The sequence below is a fragment of the Rhyacophila brunnea genome, unplaced genomic scaffold (assembly GCF_057557595.1).
Source record: "Rhyacophila brunnea isolate RB1 unplaced genomic scaffold, BYU_Rbru_1.0 scaffold_1, whole genome shotgun sequence".
Lineage (NCBI taxonomy): Eukaryota > Metazoa > Arthropoda > Insecta > Trichoptera > Rhyacophilidae > Rhyacophila > Rhyacophila brunnea.
In genome coordinates, this window is record NW_028232751.1 from 24,516,763 (window position 1) to 24,534,180 (window position 17,418).

Here is a 17,418-nt window from a genome sequence, read left to right on the forward strand (position 1 = left end):
TGCACATACCTGTGGCCTCTTCCAGACGAACTGGAAGGGAGGAGTCTGGTGGTAGAAGACGGACGACTGGGTGGCAGGGAAGTCTGGGTCCTCCCATGGCTCGCCTCGACTTTGGCATGAGCGCAATATGCGCTCGTAGTCAGTCATGGCGCATGACAGAAACCTGGAATACAATAAAGAAGCTTTATATTAATTATAGTCTGATATAATTTGTGAAAAAACACATCCAAAACACTGTCACATAAACTATCACTAGTCAAGTCTGGTGTGACAGTCTCGTATCTTTATGTTCAAACTTGGGAAGAATTATTTTCTTTTTATAAACATCATAAGGCATAATAATTCTCAATCCGTATGAAAAATGTGTCAAGCGCGAAATGTACAAGGTACAACTACTGAGTAGGTAGAAGCATATTAAACTGACTTGCCTTCTTACTCTACCAAATCGTTACGTACGTCTATTCCTTTGCGCATTTAATTCAACCGTGCGGCGTCCAATTGTTCCGGCGGTCAATCGTTCCGGCGTCCAATTGTACCGGTGGCCAGTTCGCGGCACCAAATCGTCCCATTCCCCAGCCTGTCAATTTGCTTTGAAAACGGGATATATGTATTAGTTTTCTTCGACTCAATAGGTATCTTGAGTTTATTGGGTGACTAATTTGGTAGCCGCTATCAAATCAGAAACTACCCACTGTATTAGGAACAATGTTCTTGCAAAATCAATTTTCAGGCAATGCTATAATATGTAATACATCGGTGGACGGCGGCTTTCGTGTGCAGTGCGTAAGGCGCTGGCCTTCCACCCGAGAGTTCTGGGTTCGTTTCCCGGTGAGGACACAATATTTATGTGTTGTTATCAAAGCCTTGTTGTCTGTGATTGTTCAAAATTACTAACAACCATCTTGTACGAAAAAGCAAGTACCATGGTTATTAATAATAAATTCTAAAAAAAAAACATCGGTGGCCAGTAAGTAGTGAATTTTATATTTTAATTAACGGCCCACGTGCTCGTCGTAGGTCGAAATCGAGTTTTTATTGTATTTTCAAACCATGATCCTGGACACTCCTTAAACGTTGTAGATAATCTATTCATATAATTTTGAAACCTTATTATCCTTTATAGTTATTTTAAACATTTGATGACTGCATAAAGTATTTTTATTACATAAAATAGTATTCTTTTAAACCTCTCGCTCTAATGTTTCAGAATATAGTCATATTTGGGTACATAACTGTGCAGTGGCGTTAAGATTTTTTACATTTATTAATTTTTAAACGCATTTATAAAACCATTAGTATAATTTATTACGAGATAATTTTTGTAAAATTTTCACGATAAAAAATTATATTGATAATCTCTGTGATCCCAAATTTGACAAGAATTAGGCATTTTATTATTCAAAAAATCGGCAAGATTAACATATTTGAAGATGATTCTAAAGATATTTATTATAAGCTATGTCTTTGATCATTCAAGTGTGATAAACATCTTATGAATAATGATTGCTTTATAATAATTATTGACCTAAGAATAAGGTAGTGTTTTTTTGAAATACGCCATTTCTTTTGTCATTCCCCAGTGGTTAAGCTACAACATACGGCAGTAGCCATAAATTGACAAACTATAATTGAAGTAGGGAGTAAAATGATATTGACGCGCGTGTTTGAACATGTACCGTTTAAAAAAAAAATAAAAAAAAATTCGGTTAGGTACATGTTCAAACACGCGCGTTAACATAATTTTACTCCCTACTTTAATTATAGTTTGTCAATTTATGGCTACGGCCTTATGTTGTAGCTTAACCACTAGGGAATGACAAAAGAAATGGCGTATTTCAAAAAAACACTACCTTATTCTTAGTTCAATAATTATTATAAAGCAATCATTATTCATAAGATGTTTATCACACTTGAATGGTCAAAGACATAACTTATAATAAATATCTTTAGAATCATCTTCAAATGTGTTAATCTTGCCGATTTTTTGAATAATAAAATGCCTAATTCTTGTCAAATTTGGGATCACAGAGATTATCAATATAATTTTTTATCGTGAATATTTTACAAAAATTATCTCGTAATAAATTATACTAATGGTTTTATAAATGCGTTTAAAAATTATTAAATGTAAAAAATCTTAACACCACTGCACAGTTATGTACCGAAATACGACTATATTCTAAAACATTAGAGCGAGAGGTTTAAAAGAATACTATTTTATGTAACAAAAATACTTTATGCAGTCATCAAATGTTTAAAATAACTATAAAAGATAATAAGGCTTCAATATTATATAAATAGATTATCTACAACGTTTAAGGAGTGTTCAGGATCATGGTTTGAAAATACAATAAAAACTCAATTTTGACCTTCGACGAGCATGTCCCCCCTTAAGACTTGGTCTAGCCACGATGCTTGACGTGGTGTATACTTGGGACTTTCTGTACAGTGTACTGTATCTCAACCTGATAGTATTCTTTGTTGTTTCGGGTCTTAAGTGGCTATATAAGTACGTATTGTCGCCTCATAAGTTACAAAAGCCAACGGAATTCTCGTCAGTTTGCAGAATCTCGTTGAAATTGCATTGTAGTGGAGGACATGAGTTGCATGAAAATAAGTTTTCAATGATTTGCATTTCCACGCACTTGCAGGCTCGATCGTCAAAGAGCCCCCATTTCATTATATTGTCCCGACTGCGTCCTAGAATGGTTTTCAGTATATTGCGGCTTCTCTATTTTCGGATAGTATTGATAGATATAAATATCATGGCCCTCGCAAGGGGGGCTGACATGGCTCTAGCCTGGGGGCCGTGCTTAGGGAATGCCCGACGTGGCAGGTCGGCCAGTTAAGTATAAATTAACTGTAATAATAAAAAAAGTCGCTTGCGTAGATATTAGTAAAGCTTGCGTACGATCATTGCTTCATAATATGATGCCGAGTGACGACAATTATTATTTATGTGGATTTATTTAAAATTACTAAAAATCGCTAAACATAGACAGAATAACATTTATTTTACATATAATCCTGGAGTTCGGTGGAATACCATTCTGGGAACACTACTGTAGAACATTACACTAGCCTTAACGATAGCGATATATTGAGGGGCCGCCAAACACCGTACCCCCCTTTAGTATGTGGGGGCCAATTTATATTAAGTAAAAATTGAAATTTAAGATTTTTCGTGGACATCAATGTTTATTAATGGACTTAATACCTACGTAATATTTCTTGGACAGAGCAAACATGTTAATCATCCAGAGACTCCTGATAAAAAAAACAGCGGTTAATAATATGCCTGAGACGCATTTTGCACTTTTTTACACATATTATTCGACGCGAACCGGATAACCTGGAGAGACTGGTGGTTTTGGGTAGCCTCCAGGGAGGATGAGCGTCGGCGCGTAGGAGTGACCAAGTGAGTAGCTTCACCATGCCCTAAGACAGTGGTCGGCAAACCGCGGCTCGCGAGCACATGCGGCTCTTTGGCACCTTGAGTGCGGCTCTGCCACGAATTCCCTCTGCTCTATTTGACATGGCTATAAAGAAGAAGCAAATAAAAATGGAAGACGAAACCCGTGAATTGAGTTGAATGGACCGAGACTTTCGCGTTTAATCAAAACTTAAATGGCCTACCGACCTGTATTATTTGTCGGGAAAAATTGGCGCATAACAAGAAGTCAACTTTGGAAAGACACTTTAAAACTAGGTAAATACACCCAGTCACGTCATTTAGTATTAAATATCCTGTCGGTGATGCAAGAAGAAATCAGTTTAGGAACTTTAGAAGAGTCAAGAAAAATCAGGTTCTGTATTTAATTACTGAATACAATCGTTCAACAGTAAATTGAGAAGTCGTCTTATTGATGAGAACCTGGGATCGTGCTTAAAATTAAATACAACAATATGCGAACCTGACTTATCCAAACTTTCCAAGGAGAATGAATGCAATGTCATTATTCACGTTGACTGTTTGTCAGTCATTGTTATGATTTAATTTTATGGATACCGTACTTACAATTTAATTTTTATCAATAAATAAGATCATTATTACGTATGATATCGAGTTTTATTCAGTGTACCTATAGTTTAATTAAGAATTAAAACTTTATCTAAAGTTTATTAAGTAAATAAACAATGTAAGTACCTAAATAATTATAATTTGAGTTTAAGAAATTTGGCTCTCAATAGAAATCTCAATCGTTGTACTGTTGATATTTGGCTCTATTGACTAATGAGTTTGCCGACTACTGCCCTAAGAGAAGTATAGAGTTTCGGTCGCTAGAAAGTATATCTGTATTTCCAGGGTGGTCACGATCTTCAAGAATGAGGGAACAACCAAGAAGAAGAGAATGGATTTTTGATATCTTGTTTGACATGGCCTTGACCATTTTGAGAACGACTATTCTAAAAAAATATTTACATATCAATATTTTAAATTAATCATATTCATATACACAACAAAAAAATCTCGAAATGCTACGTTTCAATATAGTTTATTTTTAATTATGTAATGGTCACCATTGTACCGAAAGGTACAGAGTAATCGCCGAGAAATCGAATACATTGTCAGACATATTATATCTCTTCTGAAGGCAATAAAATAACACTTGACACTGAGGTATGACTGTACTTCCACCTACAACATGCAAATTCAATAAGGTGGGCGCAGGATATGCAGCGTGGCTAATGAGACCATATTCCATACGTATATATTTATATATGTATTATTTCCTTCGGAGTTATGTACCATTACCTACCCAAGCAATGACTAACAGAATGACGTTTTTGAAATGTGGGCGTGCACAAATATTATTAAAACACGCCGTGGGTCTCGGGTTCGAATCCTGGGTCTGGCAAGTACACATATTGTTTTTCAATTTGTGTGTGAGTCAGGGTATGGACCTAATAGGTTGAGCAAGTGGCTGACATCCATTTCTCGTAAAAAACAAAATCTGTTAATACAAACCTCTGCCCTGTGGAGGCCCATATGATCCTATTAGGATCGGACATGGTCGAAAAAAAAAAAAAAAAAAAATATTAGAATCCTACTATCACTACTCTATACCAGCGATTTCCAAACTGGGAGACGCGGAGGGTTGCAAAGGGAGGCGCGAAAAGTTTAACACAATTAATGTAGCCACAGGTTTTCAGTTTGCAAATGCAATATGCATAGTATATAAAACGGCCGTTAGTTATAAACTACATAAAAATAACAGTCCTATAAAAGGTTGTTTGCAAACCTGTCTGAAAATATGGAGACTAATTTTATAATACCTCATTTCAATACTATTGTGAAGCGCGCTGGCTATCACGTGAAAAAATGAAATACAAGGGTTAAATCATAATGTTGAAATTTGAGGCAAATTTGTTCAGGAACGATAATTTTGTTGTTTAACTTGTCTATTTGGTTGAAATTTAAAAAAAGAGTGAATAAATCAATGCATTCACTGATTAAAAAAGACACAGTGAAGGCATTCATAAAAAATGGAGGTTTGTATCATTGATATATTGAATCAAACAAAAATCTATTTACTTACTGAGTTCTTGGTTAGTTTGCTAATACACGTTTCACATTCTTTTATTAATAGTAAAAAAGTCGCCTGCGGCGCTGCTTTATTTCAGGCCAATTGAATATTTTAAATATGTGGTTGTGGGTTGCAATTTGATGTGATACATATTATATGATGATTGATAATACTTAAATGATATATCCCGTGTATATTGGAAAGGAATGACTATTATTAAAATTGATTGTGCTAATAAACAAACACATATCATCACACGAAAAACAAATTAATTTAAAAGTAGTAAAACCTTGTTAATTTTTTTCATTTTTGTATATTTTGTATATTGATGAATATTTAAAAATGTGTCTTATTTAATGAAATAAAGGGGGGGAGGCGCCAAGATTAGATTTTTTTAAAAGGAAGGCGTAGTAACATAAAGTTTGGAAACCACTGCTCTATACTAAACATTTTGTCGCTGCGGAGGGGTTGTGATCTACCACTTCCTTGAACTTGTCGGAATGTATTCCGCCATTTATCTCAGTACACCGTATTTCTATTACTTGAACTTATATAACTCTTGAAATATATTAGTATTATACGTCGAGGCCGAATGAATAGTCTGAAGACATCGGGCTTTCGGCAATCTTCGACAATCTTCGGCATTAACCGAAAATGTTTGAGAAGAAAATAAGAAACGGGAAATATGCATATACTAAAGTACGTCGATATAAAAATAATGAAAAACAGATATGTACTATGGGTATATGAAGAGTACCTATCACTCGCCGAGTAACATTGTCCAGCCCATTGCAATTGCATCTGCTTATCGACCTCTATCACATCGTGTACAATTTGTATGCTTCCTTATCGATTGGTGTTTTTGTGCCTTTTACGCGTTATGCCCAACATGCACCTTTCCATGTCATTTTTTGGATTTCTCATACATTTCACTTTCGTGCGCATACGTGAGCGTTGGTAGCACACATTGATTGAACACTTTACACATTAGACACACTGGGAGGTCACTTTTGAAGATACTATTCAGGCGCCCAAATGCATTCCACGCCAGTTTGGTTCTGCGAGCAATTTCCTTGTACATAGCACCGTAAATTGACATTTCTTGTCCAAGATAAATGTAGTTGCTGACCCGTTCGATTTGAGTGCCATTGATGAGGATCGCTTTTGTTTCTGCAAAGCAGTTTATCATTACCTTTCAAATCAAATCAAATTTAAGTAGGGTTGGCTTTATTACTTTAGATCAGTGGTTTCCAAACGTTATGTTACTACGTCTCCCTTTAAAAAAAATCTAATCTTGGCGCCTCGCCCCCTTATTTCATTAAATACAGACACCTTTTTAAATAGCCAAAAATGTACTAAAAAAAGAAAAAAAAACTTAATTATATAAATAAACATGGTTTTACTACTTATATTATATTTATTTTTAAATTACTCAATTTTTCATGCGATGGATGTGCTTGTTTATTAGCACAAAGTGCTCTTTTTCTACTAAACGGGATCGATATTTGGATTTTATTGCAGCTAATACAGAAAATCCCGTTTCGCATAAATATGACGTCACGAATCAATGGTAGCAGTACTTTACTTACAACTTGCATTGGTTTTCTTGACAAAGTACTATAATTATTATTCTTCACTTCGATTCAACCAGAATTGAACTAGGGTTTTTGTTTCAATGAAATATGGCATGATAATTCTATCAATTTTTCCTTTTCAATAGTAGTCAATCCAAATTCATCATCGTTCATTGACAAATGGATTCTATCATGGGCCCCACATCTTGAAGCGGGCCCCAAAGTCAGGATCTTTGACGAGCCCACCTACCTATCGCTGAGGTTAAGGGCAGTGTGGTCCTCTGAAGTAGTGTTTCCTAAATTATATACGAGAGTTATCATTTAAGTATAGCAATCATCATATAGGTGTCACATCAAATAATTGCAACGCACAACCATATATTTGAAATATTCAATCATCCTGAAACAAAGTAGTGCCGCAGGCGACCTTTTTTTTTACTATTAGAGTAAATTTCTGATGTGTGTTATGCCCGGGCCCCCAAGATTTTTATAAACTATGCATTTGCAAACTGCAAACCTTCGGCTACATTTGTGTTAAACTTTTCGCGCCTCCCTTTGCAACACTGCATGCCTCCCAGTTTGGAAATCGCTGCTTTAGGTCATAAAACCAAAGGACACAAAGCACACCCACTGTTATAAAATATTAAATGCGCGTTACGTGCTTACGTGACAAACTTTAATGCATCGTTTGACACAAACGTAACTATAAAAAATAAAGTAATCTCTCGAATACCCGATAAGGTAAGTCAGTTCTCATTAATTTTGTGTTCGCTGGTAGCAAACTTAGTACATACAAATATATCGTTGGTCGTTGACCTAATTAAAAAAATATCTAGCAAAACCCTTTAACATAGACTAATCTTTTATAAAGCATATCATTGTATGGCATGTCAGATCCTGAGAAGATCATATGAATACGTGTATTAATTAAGGCGCTAAGTACCAAAAAAATAAAAACCTACATTTTCATAGAAAAATGTTCTACATACCAACGCCAATAACATTAACTATGGTCTAAGTGCCTCAAGCAAGTCAAAAAAATACAGCAAAATATTTAAATCTGGTAAAGTTGTAGTCCGTTGGTGTGTTTTATTTATAATGGTGTAAGTACCATTGCAGTAGTCAACGGCATTAAATATAAAATGGCTGACGACGGTGTGTTGACACTTGCGAGTTCTTAATTCCTAAAATTATGGAAGATGTCGAGATTGCTTCACACTGTGAAAACATATTTTTCAAAAGGTCTGTTTCATGCAATTTCACTGCAATGACGCAGTATTTTGTAACCACAGGCAATACAACTTTTTGGTACTTAGAGCCTTAATTAATACATGTATTATGGGGAGAAATGGAAGCTGCTCAACCTATTAGATCCATACTTTGGTTAAAACACACATCAAATTCGTGAATTTGCCAGACTCGGGATTCTAGCCCGGGACGCACTACACTACACGCCGAATTGGTAACCGCTCGACCACCATTATAGAATATTATACTGTAAACGATTTTATACAATATTCAGTAGTATAATACCGGCCTAAGGAAAAAGGGCGTGACGTTAGATTGTTTAGATTTTAGAATATCAACTTCGGACTCTCAAAACTGCATCAGTAAGAGCCGTTTCACACGAGACACACGGGAGTGTCTCGCGTTCATTTTTATGTATTTGCAATATCCAGAGACACCAGTGTCCAAACACCAGTGTCTCGTATGAAACGGCTCTAAGCCCAGTCGCACATTGAAAATCTTCTCGACAAAACAGAGCGCAACATGAAACTTTCTTATTTGCGTATAGCAAGGCCTTGCGAGGACAATGACGTCACTCGGCAAGCCAAAATAAATGACGAAGTCCGATACTTCGGGATTATACCTGCGCTGCGTGTCGGGTGAAAATAGTTGCATGTGCCTCCAGATGTTTTTTTTAAAATAAAATGTTTTCTTACAGCAGTGTGCGAAGGTCCGATATCGTGTGTTTTTTTGAATAACGATGACGTCATATCGACGTATTTGACACGTTGCGGGCGAGACGAGTTTAAATGTGAGAGCTGGCTAGTTATTTTTTTCATGACGAAGTAGTAACTACCTTTTCGTATGTTAGTGAAAAACATTTGACGCAACCAATAAAATGATTACCTATATCAAATAGCTCTCTTGCAATTTGTCACGTAGGTATGACTAGAATTATGATGAATAAAGAATGTTTTTAACAGGCGTCAGATAGTTTAATAATTATAATGTTATAATAATAACATGATTAGGAGAATTAGTGAGTAATCACACGAATCGGTCTAATCACACTAATAACATTGTACTTTATTTTTTTTATAAATAATCATCAAGCACTTTCTCCAGTAGGTACAGTTAATAAAATTATATACGGATATAAGTCGATAAGCTGTAGACAATTTATTTTGGTTGTTAAAAACAACTGTTTATTCGAGGCAAGGTGGATAAGATACATTTTTAATCTCATGCTAAAAATTTGCAAACGAAATTAGATGTAATAAGTTTTACGGCATCTTGGTTCAAGTCACTGGTCAATCTAAATTCGACGCGCTTCGAAAGGCTAATTATTATCATTTCAGCAAAATTACTTAATGAAAGAAGAAGTACGCGTCTACCTCTTTTGGTTTTTTTTTTTTTTTTTTTTTTTTTTCTAGATGCCTTTATGGATACCTCGCATTTACTATCAAGGTTTCTTAAGGACTTTGGCACGCAAACTACTCTACTTGATGCTAGTCAAATGAAAATTGTGCCGGCTGAGAGAATATGCCTTATTGAAAACTGTTCTTCTACCCGCATCGGGTATTGCTAATTTGAATTCGGCCAGGGCCTATGATACCGCCTTGCAAAAACCCTGGAAAATTCTTAGTAGCGCAAGGCGGAGGTGATTCTGATGAATATTTTGTCGTATTCATTGGGAACTGAGGACTGCGATTTGTAGTCGAGTTTTTTCCCGTGGTAAAAGAAATGTCGCATTGGACTAATGTTCTAAGTATATACTTATCCTATCTTATATGATTGCAGTCACTGGATCTGAAAGGCATGAATCATCTTTACATGTCACCATTTATTATTTTGGTTTAGGACCATACGTTCTCAACATTTTTCGTCTGAAGTAATTCTACTCATTTTTTTTTAAATTTAGAAGAACCCCTACCTGACTGACATATCATTTGATTCGCTAGGAATAAATTACAAAATATTAATATAAAGTTGGCAGTAACATCAAACCTACCCTACCCGATGTATATCTCATATATATATATGCCTTAATTAACTATCGAAAATATAATGCTGAAGGACTCCCGAGCACCACAACGCATCTTCCAGGAGCACGATTTTTTAACGAAGCACTACGAAACCCGCTGCGCGTCTACTTCGATTAAAGTAGGTGCAAGGCCTGAACAAAAACGATGCATAAGTGCGAGTGAGAAAGTATTCGGAACCCTTATAATCTCTGCGACATGCGCTAGAGTAAGACAAAAGGTTTACAAATGTGTAAGATATCTTGCTATGGTGTCGCCGCAAACTCTTAGTTTTTCTCATAGCTAAGCGTCGATAACATGCGAGCGCGTGTTGCTAAAATTGCTGTTTTTCATGTTAAATATAAAGTTAGTGGTAAATATTTTTAGTTAATTAGGTAGAAAAGATGGTTGTGTGTGCTGTATTAAAATGTGGTAGCCGTACTGACAAGCAAGAAGGTGGTATTTCGTTTCATAGGTAAGTTGATACATGTTCGTGATAATTTAACAAATTAAATTGTGGATATCTTTACCTAATGGTTGCATTTTGACCGCTTAAAAATACTATATAACGTAAAAAAATAGAAAATTACATTTTAATTCTGAGCGTCTATTGCGAGCACTTTGGGCGAGCACTAGCGAAATGGTCTTTGGTCCCAAACATTTGTATATGAATACGTTAGATCACCCACAAACCAAACGCACGGCACGCAGCTTCATTTGTCAATACAATGGGTGGCGTCTATATCTATAGTCTAAGAGTAGGTGAAATTTTTAGTTTTATAGGAAATATTGTGCGTATACAGCTTCGAATGGTATCGAGGCATGAATAAAAATGAACCATAAGTGCGAGTGAGTACCTTGAATACTTGTACCTCCGCTCTATGCGTTAGAGTAAGATAGATTTTTTTACGGAAGAATTAAAAAAACATGTCAACACGGAACTTAAAAAACATTTTTATCAATTTTGGTAATGACTTCGTATTTAATCAGTACCTACTTACCCGTTAACGTTGCATTATTAAATGATTGATTGTTAAAGTACGTAGCTAATTAATCCTTAGAAGCTACTTACGTCTCCAATATTACAATATTCAATACAAGAATCTGAACGGAATTTCCGATGTATTTTACAATCAAACATGTATGATTCTGTATTAAAAAATCACAATAAATACTTAAATGAGAATTTAAATACAAAATAACATTTTCAACGGCAATAGTTGTGTAAAAGACAAAAAACAATAGATGAACAGCTTTCTACAATATTACGTACGACATTAAAAATCTGATTTTACCATATGTCAAACAGACAATCACGAGCGCCTCTGTATATGTACTTAAATTCCATCTGTGCCGGTTGAGAAAATATAAAATTTCCCGTAGGTACTTAACTGAAGTCGTTTTACTCAACGGGTCCGTAGAAGGGATTGCAATACCGAATAAAAATACCACTACCGGTTTTTCGGTATTTCTTAATGAATACCGGTATTAATACAGGTATTTGTTAAAACATAAGTACCTAGTTATCGGTAAATATAGGTATTACAATCTCTTTTAAACATTATAGAAAAAACCTACCTATATACATATATTATGGTGACATTTAAAAATATGTATTCATCACAATATTTTATAATTAGTGATTTTTACAAATAATTTGAATATATTGATAATTTGAAATAAAGCCATCAAAAAGGCTAGTTCACTAAGTGTTAATAAGCGCGGCTGCATGAAAAGCTTCTTCAATTCAAAACTTGTACAATCATCAATAATGAATGCTATTATAGAATAATTGAACATTTGTCACGGATGTTTTTTTATTTCGAAATAATGTCAGTAGGTAGGTTAATTTATCGAGACAATTTTATAAATGGGTATATTTAATGAATTGTGTTGTATTGTAATTTCACCTATGTTGGATTCAGTCAATATTTTGCATTTTATCAGCACATAACTAATAGACTCAATAGAATAGGAAATACAGTATAAACTAATGAATAAATAGCATTAAATTCATCGTCAAAAACGTAAACGAGTATGGTTTCTTAATACCGAAAATTTTGGTATTTGGGATGTTTAAAACCGGTATTTCGGTATTGATAAATTCTGGAATACCGGTATTGCAATCGCTAGTCCGTAGTGCTTTGTTCAAAAATCGCCCTCCAGCACGGCCGTCTTATCAGTAGTTACTTGACACAAATATTTGTACGGCACATACGTTAACATGAACCTTCTATAATTATATACGTCTCTTTATGTGTACCTAACAGAAAATGATTGACGGAAAGCACAATTAGAAATTGCAGTATTATCAGATATAAGGCGAGCTAAAGAGGAAAATGTCCTCTGCTCGGTCAAACTGCGAAAGTGTTCACTATTGGAAATTATGATAATATTGTACATGTACCATACATACTTGTATTGTTACGAATCACTTAACTACAACGTCGTGGATAAATAGAAAGGTCACATTATTGCCCATATTTCTTCCCTACAATCTATATCTCTAAAATGATTAAAATCTTCCGGCTCACATTACTAAGCTCGTCTCGTCTACAACACATCGAATACGTCATCATTATTCACAAAACACACGTTGCCAAATGGAGCTCCGTACATTGGTGGAATGCGACATTCTAGGTTGAAAAATAAATATCGAGTGTTGCAAGCAACACGTTGCATGCGATTCACGCTGTGGGTCGAAGCCGCCAGTGTTGCGGTCACGAATGCGTACAGGTTATGAGTCCTCCGAATCTATGCGGACGTCAAGCTCGCCGGTCACTAGTCAGAGTATATTTTGAAGTTTTGAGAGGTTACGCGCGACTGTCGCTAGACGGCTATGTGCGCGGTTCAATATGAAACATCGGTGCGTCGTTCCTAGACGGTTTGATTTTTGGCTGTGCCACAGACGTGTCGAGTTTAGATATCCGACATGGTTTGACCGGCTCGCACATATAAACTCGTCCGACTGCAACACGTCGAATACATGTGATTTTGGTGGCATTGACAAAACACATTTAACTACACGTACCTACCTCCGCACACTGTACTATTGCAACCATTTAGTGTGAGAAAAACAGCCGGTGTCATACGCAACAAATTTCATCCGGTATAATCCCGAAATGTTGCACTTCGTCTTCGTCAATCATTTTAGTTTGGCGTGTGACGTGTGACGTCACTGTCCCCGTTTGGCACGGAAGAAAAATGCATGTTGCGCCCAATTTTGATCTATGACATTCTATGACTATCTATATCGCAGTCGAGACGATTTTCAATGAGCGACTGGGCTTACAGTGAAGGTGGCGCAAAAGCTGTTTAGGGTAAAATTGAAAACAGATACGACTGTTGTCGTATCGTGTATTTTAAAAAGTTACGTAATTTGAAAATTTTAAAAGCTAAAAATAAGAGCAAAATAGCATAGTTTTAGAGTTTTTGAAGTTATACTTCTTTTGGCGCATTCAGGAAATCAGATCAGAGTGTATTTTTGGCGTGTGACATCTAACATATAATTTATTTTTTCACACAAAAAAACGCACTCGATTGGATTCGAACCACCGATTGTTCGGTTATCAGCCGAACGCACTACCTTCACGCCACAGTATAATAGTGCAATCGTGACGATTATACAGTATAATATTATATTTTAGAATTGTTCCGTTGCCTAGGCAGCGAATTTATTATTGTCGGTCATTTGCAATTCCTTACGTAAACGAACTATTAAACGTCATAGTGGCAGTTTTTACTTTAAAAATTAAAACAACGTTAAATAATTATATAATTTAGTAATATAAGTTAAAGTGTATATAAATAAACCAACGGCGTTCCAATAAGCGGTCCTTTTTCTTGAGTGTGTAATTTAACGAGACAATTAAGAGCTAGTCAAAGAATCTAGTTTATGACAAGTTTTGTGTTTGTTTTGTTACGCCAAAGAAGTATAACTTCTAACGCGCGTATACACACCGATTTTTTTAATTACCCAGCAACTAACTTACTTTACTTTTACCAGTGCATGGCATATACACGTTTTTTTATGTGAGCCGTGAGTATCGTTTTATAATAGAACTAGGTTCTTACTATCTTGTGTTCTGAACCTCGATCGTTTATTGATCCGCGGACTTATATTGTGTTGAAATATTTTTACAATTCTAATTAGTCATTGAATATATTACGACCAAGTTTATTCGGGTATATTCGGAGAAACAATTTACATGCTTCTGGCGATGGGTCAGTAGCTTAAAATAAGTAGTAAGAATTTTATGACAGGTCGCAACTATAATTATTCATTCTGTTATTGTAAAATAAAATATGGGCATTAAAATAACGACAGTATCGTAAAATTTGTGACTTTTTAGCGTTCAATAATTTTCACATTTATTTTAATATACCTATCAGGGATGGCGAACCTATGGAACGCGAGATGCTTTTGCATGGCACGCAAATGTTTTGTGTTGAAGAGAAAAAAATGGATAGGTATATAATTTAAAAGATATCTATTTTTTTACAAAAAGTTTTACGAATACCTACCTAAATATATACAATATAATATTAAAAATGCGTATTTTCTTCGGTTTTTATATATTATAATATTTATCAATTGATGGGCAAACGGAAACGACGAAATTCATGCATAAATGACAGATCGCATTGTATAAAAAATAACAGGCAGCTAGATGATACTCTTGAAGAATAAGCATTATAATTAATTTAAGCTGCATAGATGGGTCATGCGTCACACATAATAATATTATAGCACTGACCTCATCAGGTGGCGGGATAAGCCGTGTTGCGAACCTCTGATTTTGATCGATTTACAATCATTTTAAATGCTTGAGACCATTGTAGCGAGAGGATGCCTCATCTGATCTGAGATACTTTGGCGTTAATTTGTGAGCAAAGAACCAAACTAAGTAGGTAGGTATTATAGTAATAATACTCAAGAATTCAATTGTTTCTAATTTTTGATCTTTTTTAATAGAACTCTTATAACTATTTTTTCATTTTTTTCCTGCTCGAACTACTCGAAAAACTGGTCGGCACATCAGACAGTCAAAAAAGAATATTTGAAAAATTTTGGCACGTGTACGTAAAAAGGTTCGCCATGCCTGCTTTATATTGTTAACTTGACCTCTATAAATAATCTATCTTTAGGGCTCGAAATGGATTCGATTTGAGAATAGCGCTACATTTAGTAAAAAATAAAAAAGCGTTCCAGTACGTGAATTAGTTAAGAAATAATTTAATTAATTTCCTTTACATTTAAATAAGGCAAAATTACATCGGCAGATTTTCACATTGGATCGTTCCCGAGTGTCATGTCGTGGTCAAAACAGCACAATTCCTATTTTTCGCGCACGATTCACTCAACTCGGTGACAGTTGGGAGGACGATAACCGAGAACGTATGTACGATAATCGTGGACCAAACTGTGATTGATCGTCGATTGAGTCGTGAACCAGAATATTTTTTTTTCGACCACGACTGGATAGTAAACGATCCAAAGTGACATTTCACGATCGGGGGCGATCGGCTATGTATTTTGCTATTAATTTGAGCTTGACGAGATCTTCATGGTACGAGTATGTGGATATATAGTGTGTTATTAAAAAAAACTAACTAAACGATCGTAAATATTAAATGATTTGATAGTATACAGAAGTGACGTCCCATGAAGCTGGGTAAACTACACACTGAGAGAAGTATATTTTTCATAGAAATGAAATTTTTTGCTGACAACCCTGACCAATATTGCCTCCACAGCCTTCAGTAGATATGCATATTCGAAGTACCTACCCATAAAGTTATTGAATCTTTCGCTCAATATATTATTAATTATTATGCATAACAAATAAATCTAAAATATTTTCAATAGATTCTTGAGCACTCCAGTTTAAAAAAAACTTTCCATTTCGAGCAATGTTTCCTTTAAATTTAAACTGTCAACAACTTTTTCGCTTATCTTCCTTACTCCCAGAGACTTTAAATTCGGTACACAAGCGGTGACAACACATTATATTTAAATAATTACGACATACATTTTTTTTTATATACCTACCACGTTTTTAAATTTTCTGTTGAATCATAATACAGGCGGACCTCGACTTACGAACGTTCGACTTTCGCACAATTCGCTATTTCGCACATTTCAAAAAAAATCGTTTTTTTAAAACGTCGCGCTGGCCGTGGGGTTAAGATATCCCCTTCTCGGTCGCTCACAAGCAAGTGCATTTCTTGCGTCACTTGCATCCTGCTCGCACCCGTCACTTTGCTTGTGAGCTAGCTAGGATAGGTGTCTTGCGCAGGAGCGCGTGCGGGCGTGTCATGTTGTGCGTTTTGCTAATTTTCTTCATTTGAAATACTTCACCCTAAAAATTTATAAACATGAGTGAGAAACGGAAAAACTGCAGTGTTGATACGAACAAAAAGAAATCAAGGACTTATAAACTTCACATGACGTTCTGATTGCGGTGAATCTTTTGCTTCAATCGGACGTTCGTATGATACAAACAGGTCTACTACGATATGTTCGATTTTGAAAAATAAAAATAAAATTAAGGAATACGTTCAAAATTGTGGAAATATATTATCTTTAAATGTTGTTTCTAAAGGACACGGCATAGTAATGGATGAAATGGAAAAATATTTGTCATCATGGATCGACGACCAACATCAAAAAGATGTCCCTCTGAATATTTCAATTATTCAAGCGAAGGCTCTTAGTTTGTACAAAGATTGGAAGGCTAGAAAAAGAAGATTTTAACACGATTTTTCAAGAAAGTAACAGTTGGTTTATATTAAATTCACTGGAAAATCGGCTGATGCGGATAAAGATGCTGCAAAAGAATTTATTTCCTCATTATCCAAAATTATTGAAAATGGAGAATATTCCTCTAGCCAAATATTTAATGTAGATGACACAGGTTTATTTTGGAAAAAAATGCCTAGTCGTACATTCTTATCTAAGGAAGAATCAGTTGCCCCAGGGCAGAAACCTTCTAAAAACCGATTGACATTGCTTCTTGGTGGAAACTTGGCTGGTTATTTAAAATTGATGCCAATGTTAATTTATCA

The 17,418-nt window shown here is 35.2% G+C and overlaps 1 protein-coding gene across 2 annotated transcripts in view; it reads right to left on the minus strand.

Annotated features, from left to right (window-relative positions):
• The window catches only part of CalpC (calpain C), a 94,358-nt gene that overhangs the window by 45,305 nt on the left and 31,635 nt on the right, over positions 1–17,418 (minus strand). For both annotated transcript variants that reach the window (XM_085942407.1, XM_085942414.1), the window contains exon 2: positions 10–163. In XM_085942407.1, the coding sequence (XP_085798533.1) occupies positions 10–147 (138 nt within the window). In that variant the 5' untranslated portion in view covers positions 148–163. The remainder of the gene's footprint in view (positions 1–9; positions 164–17,418) is intronic.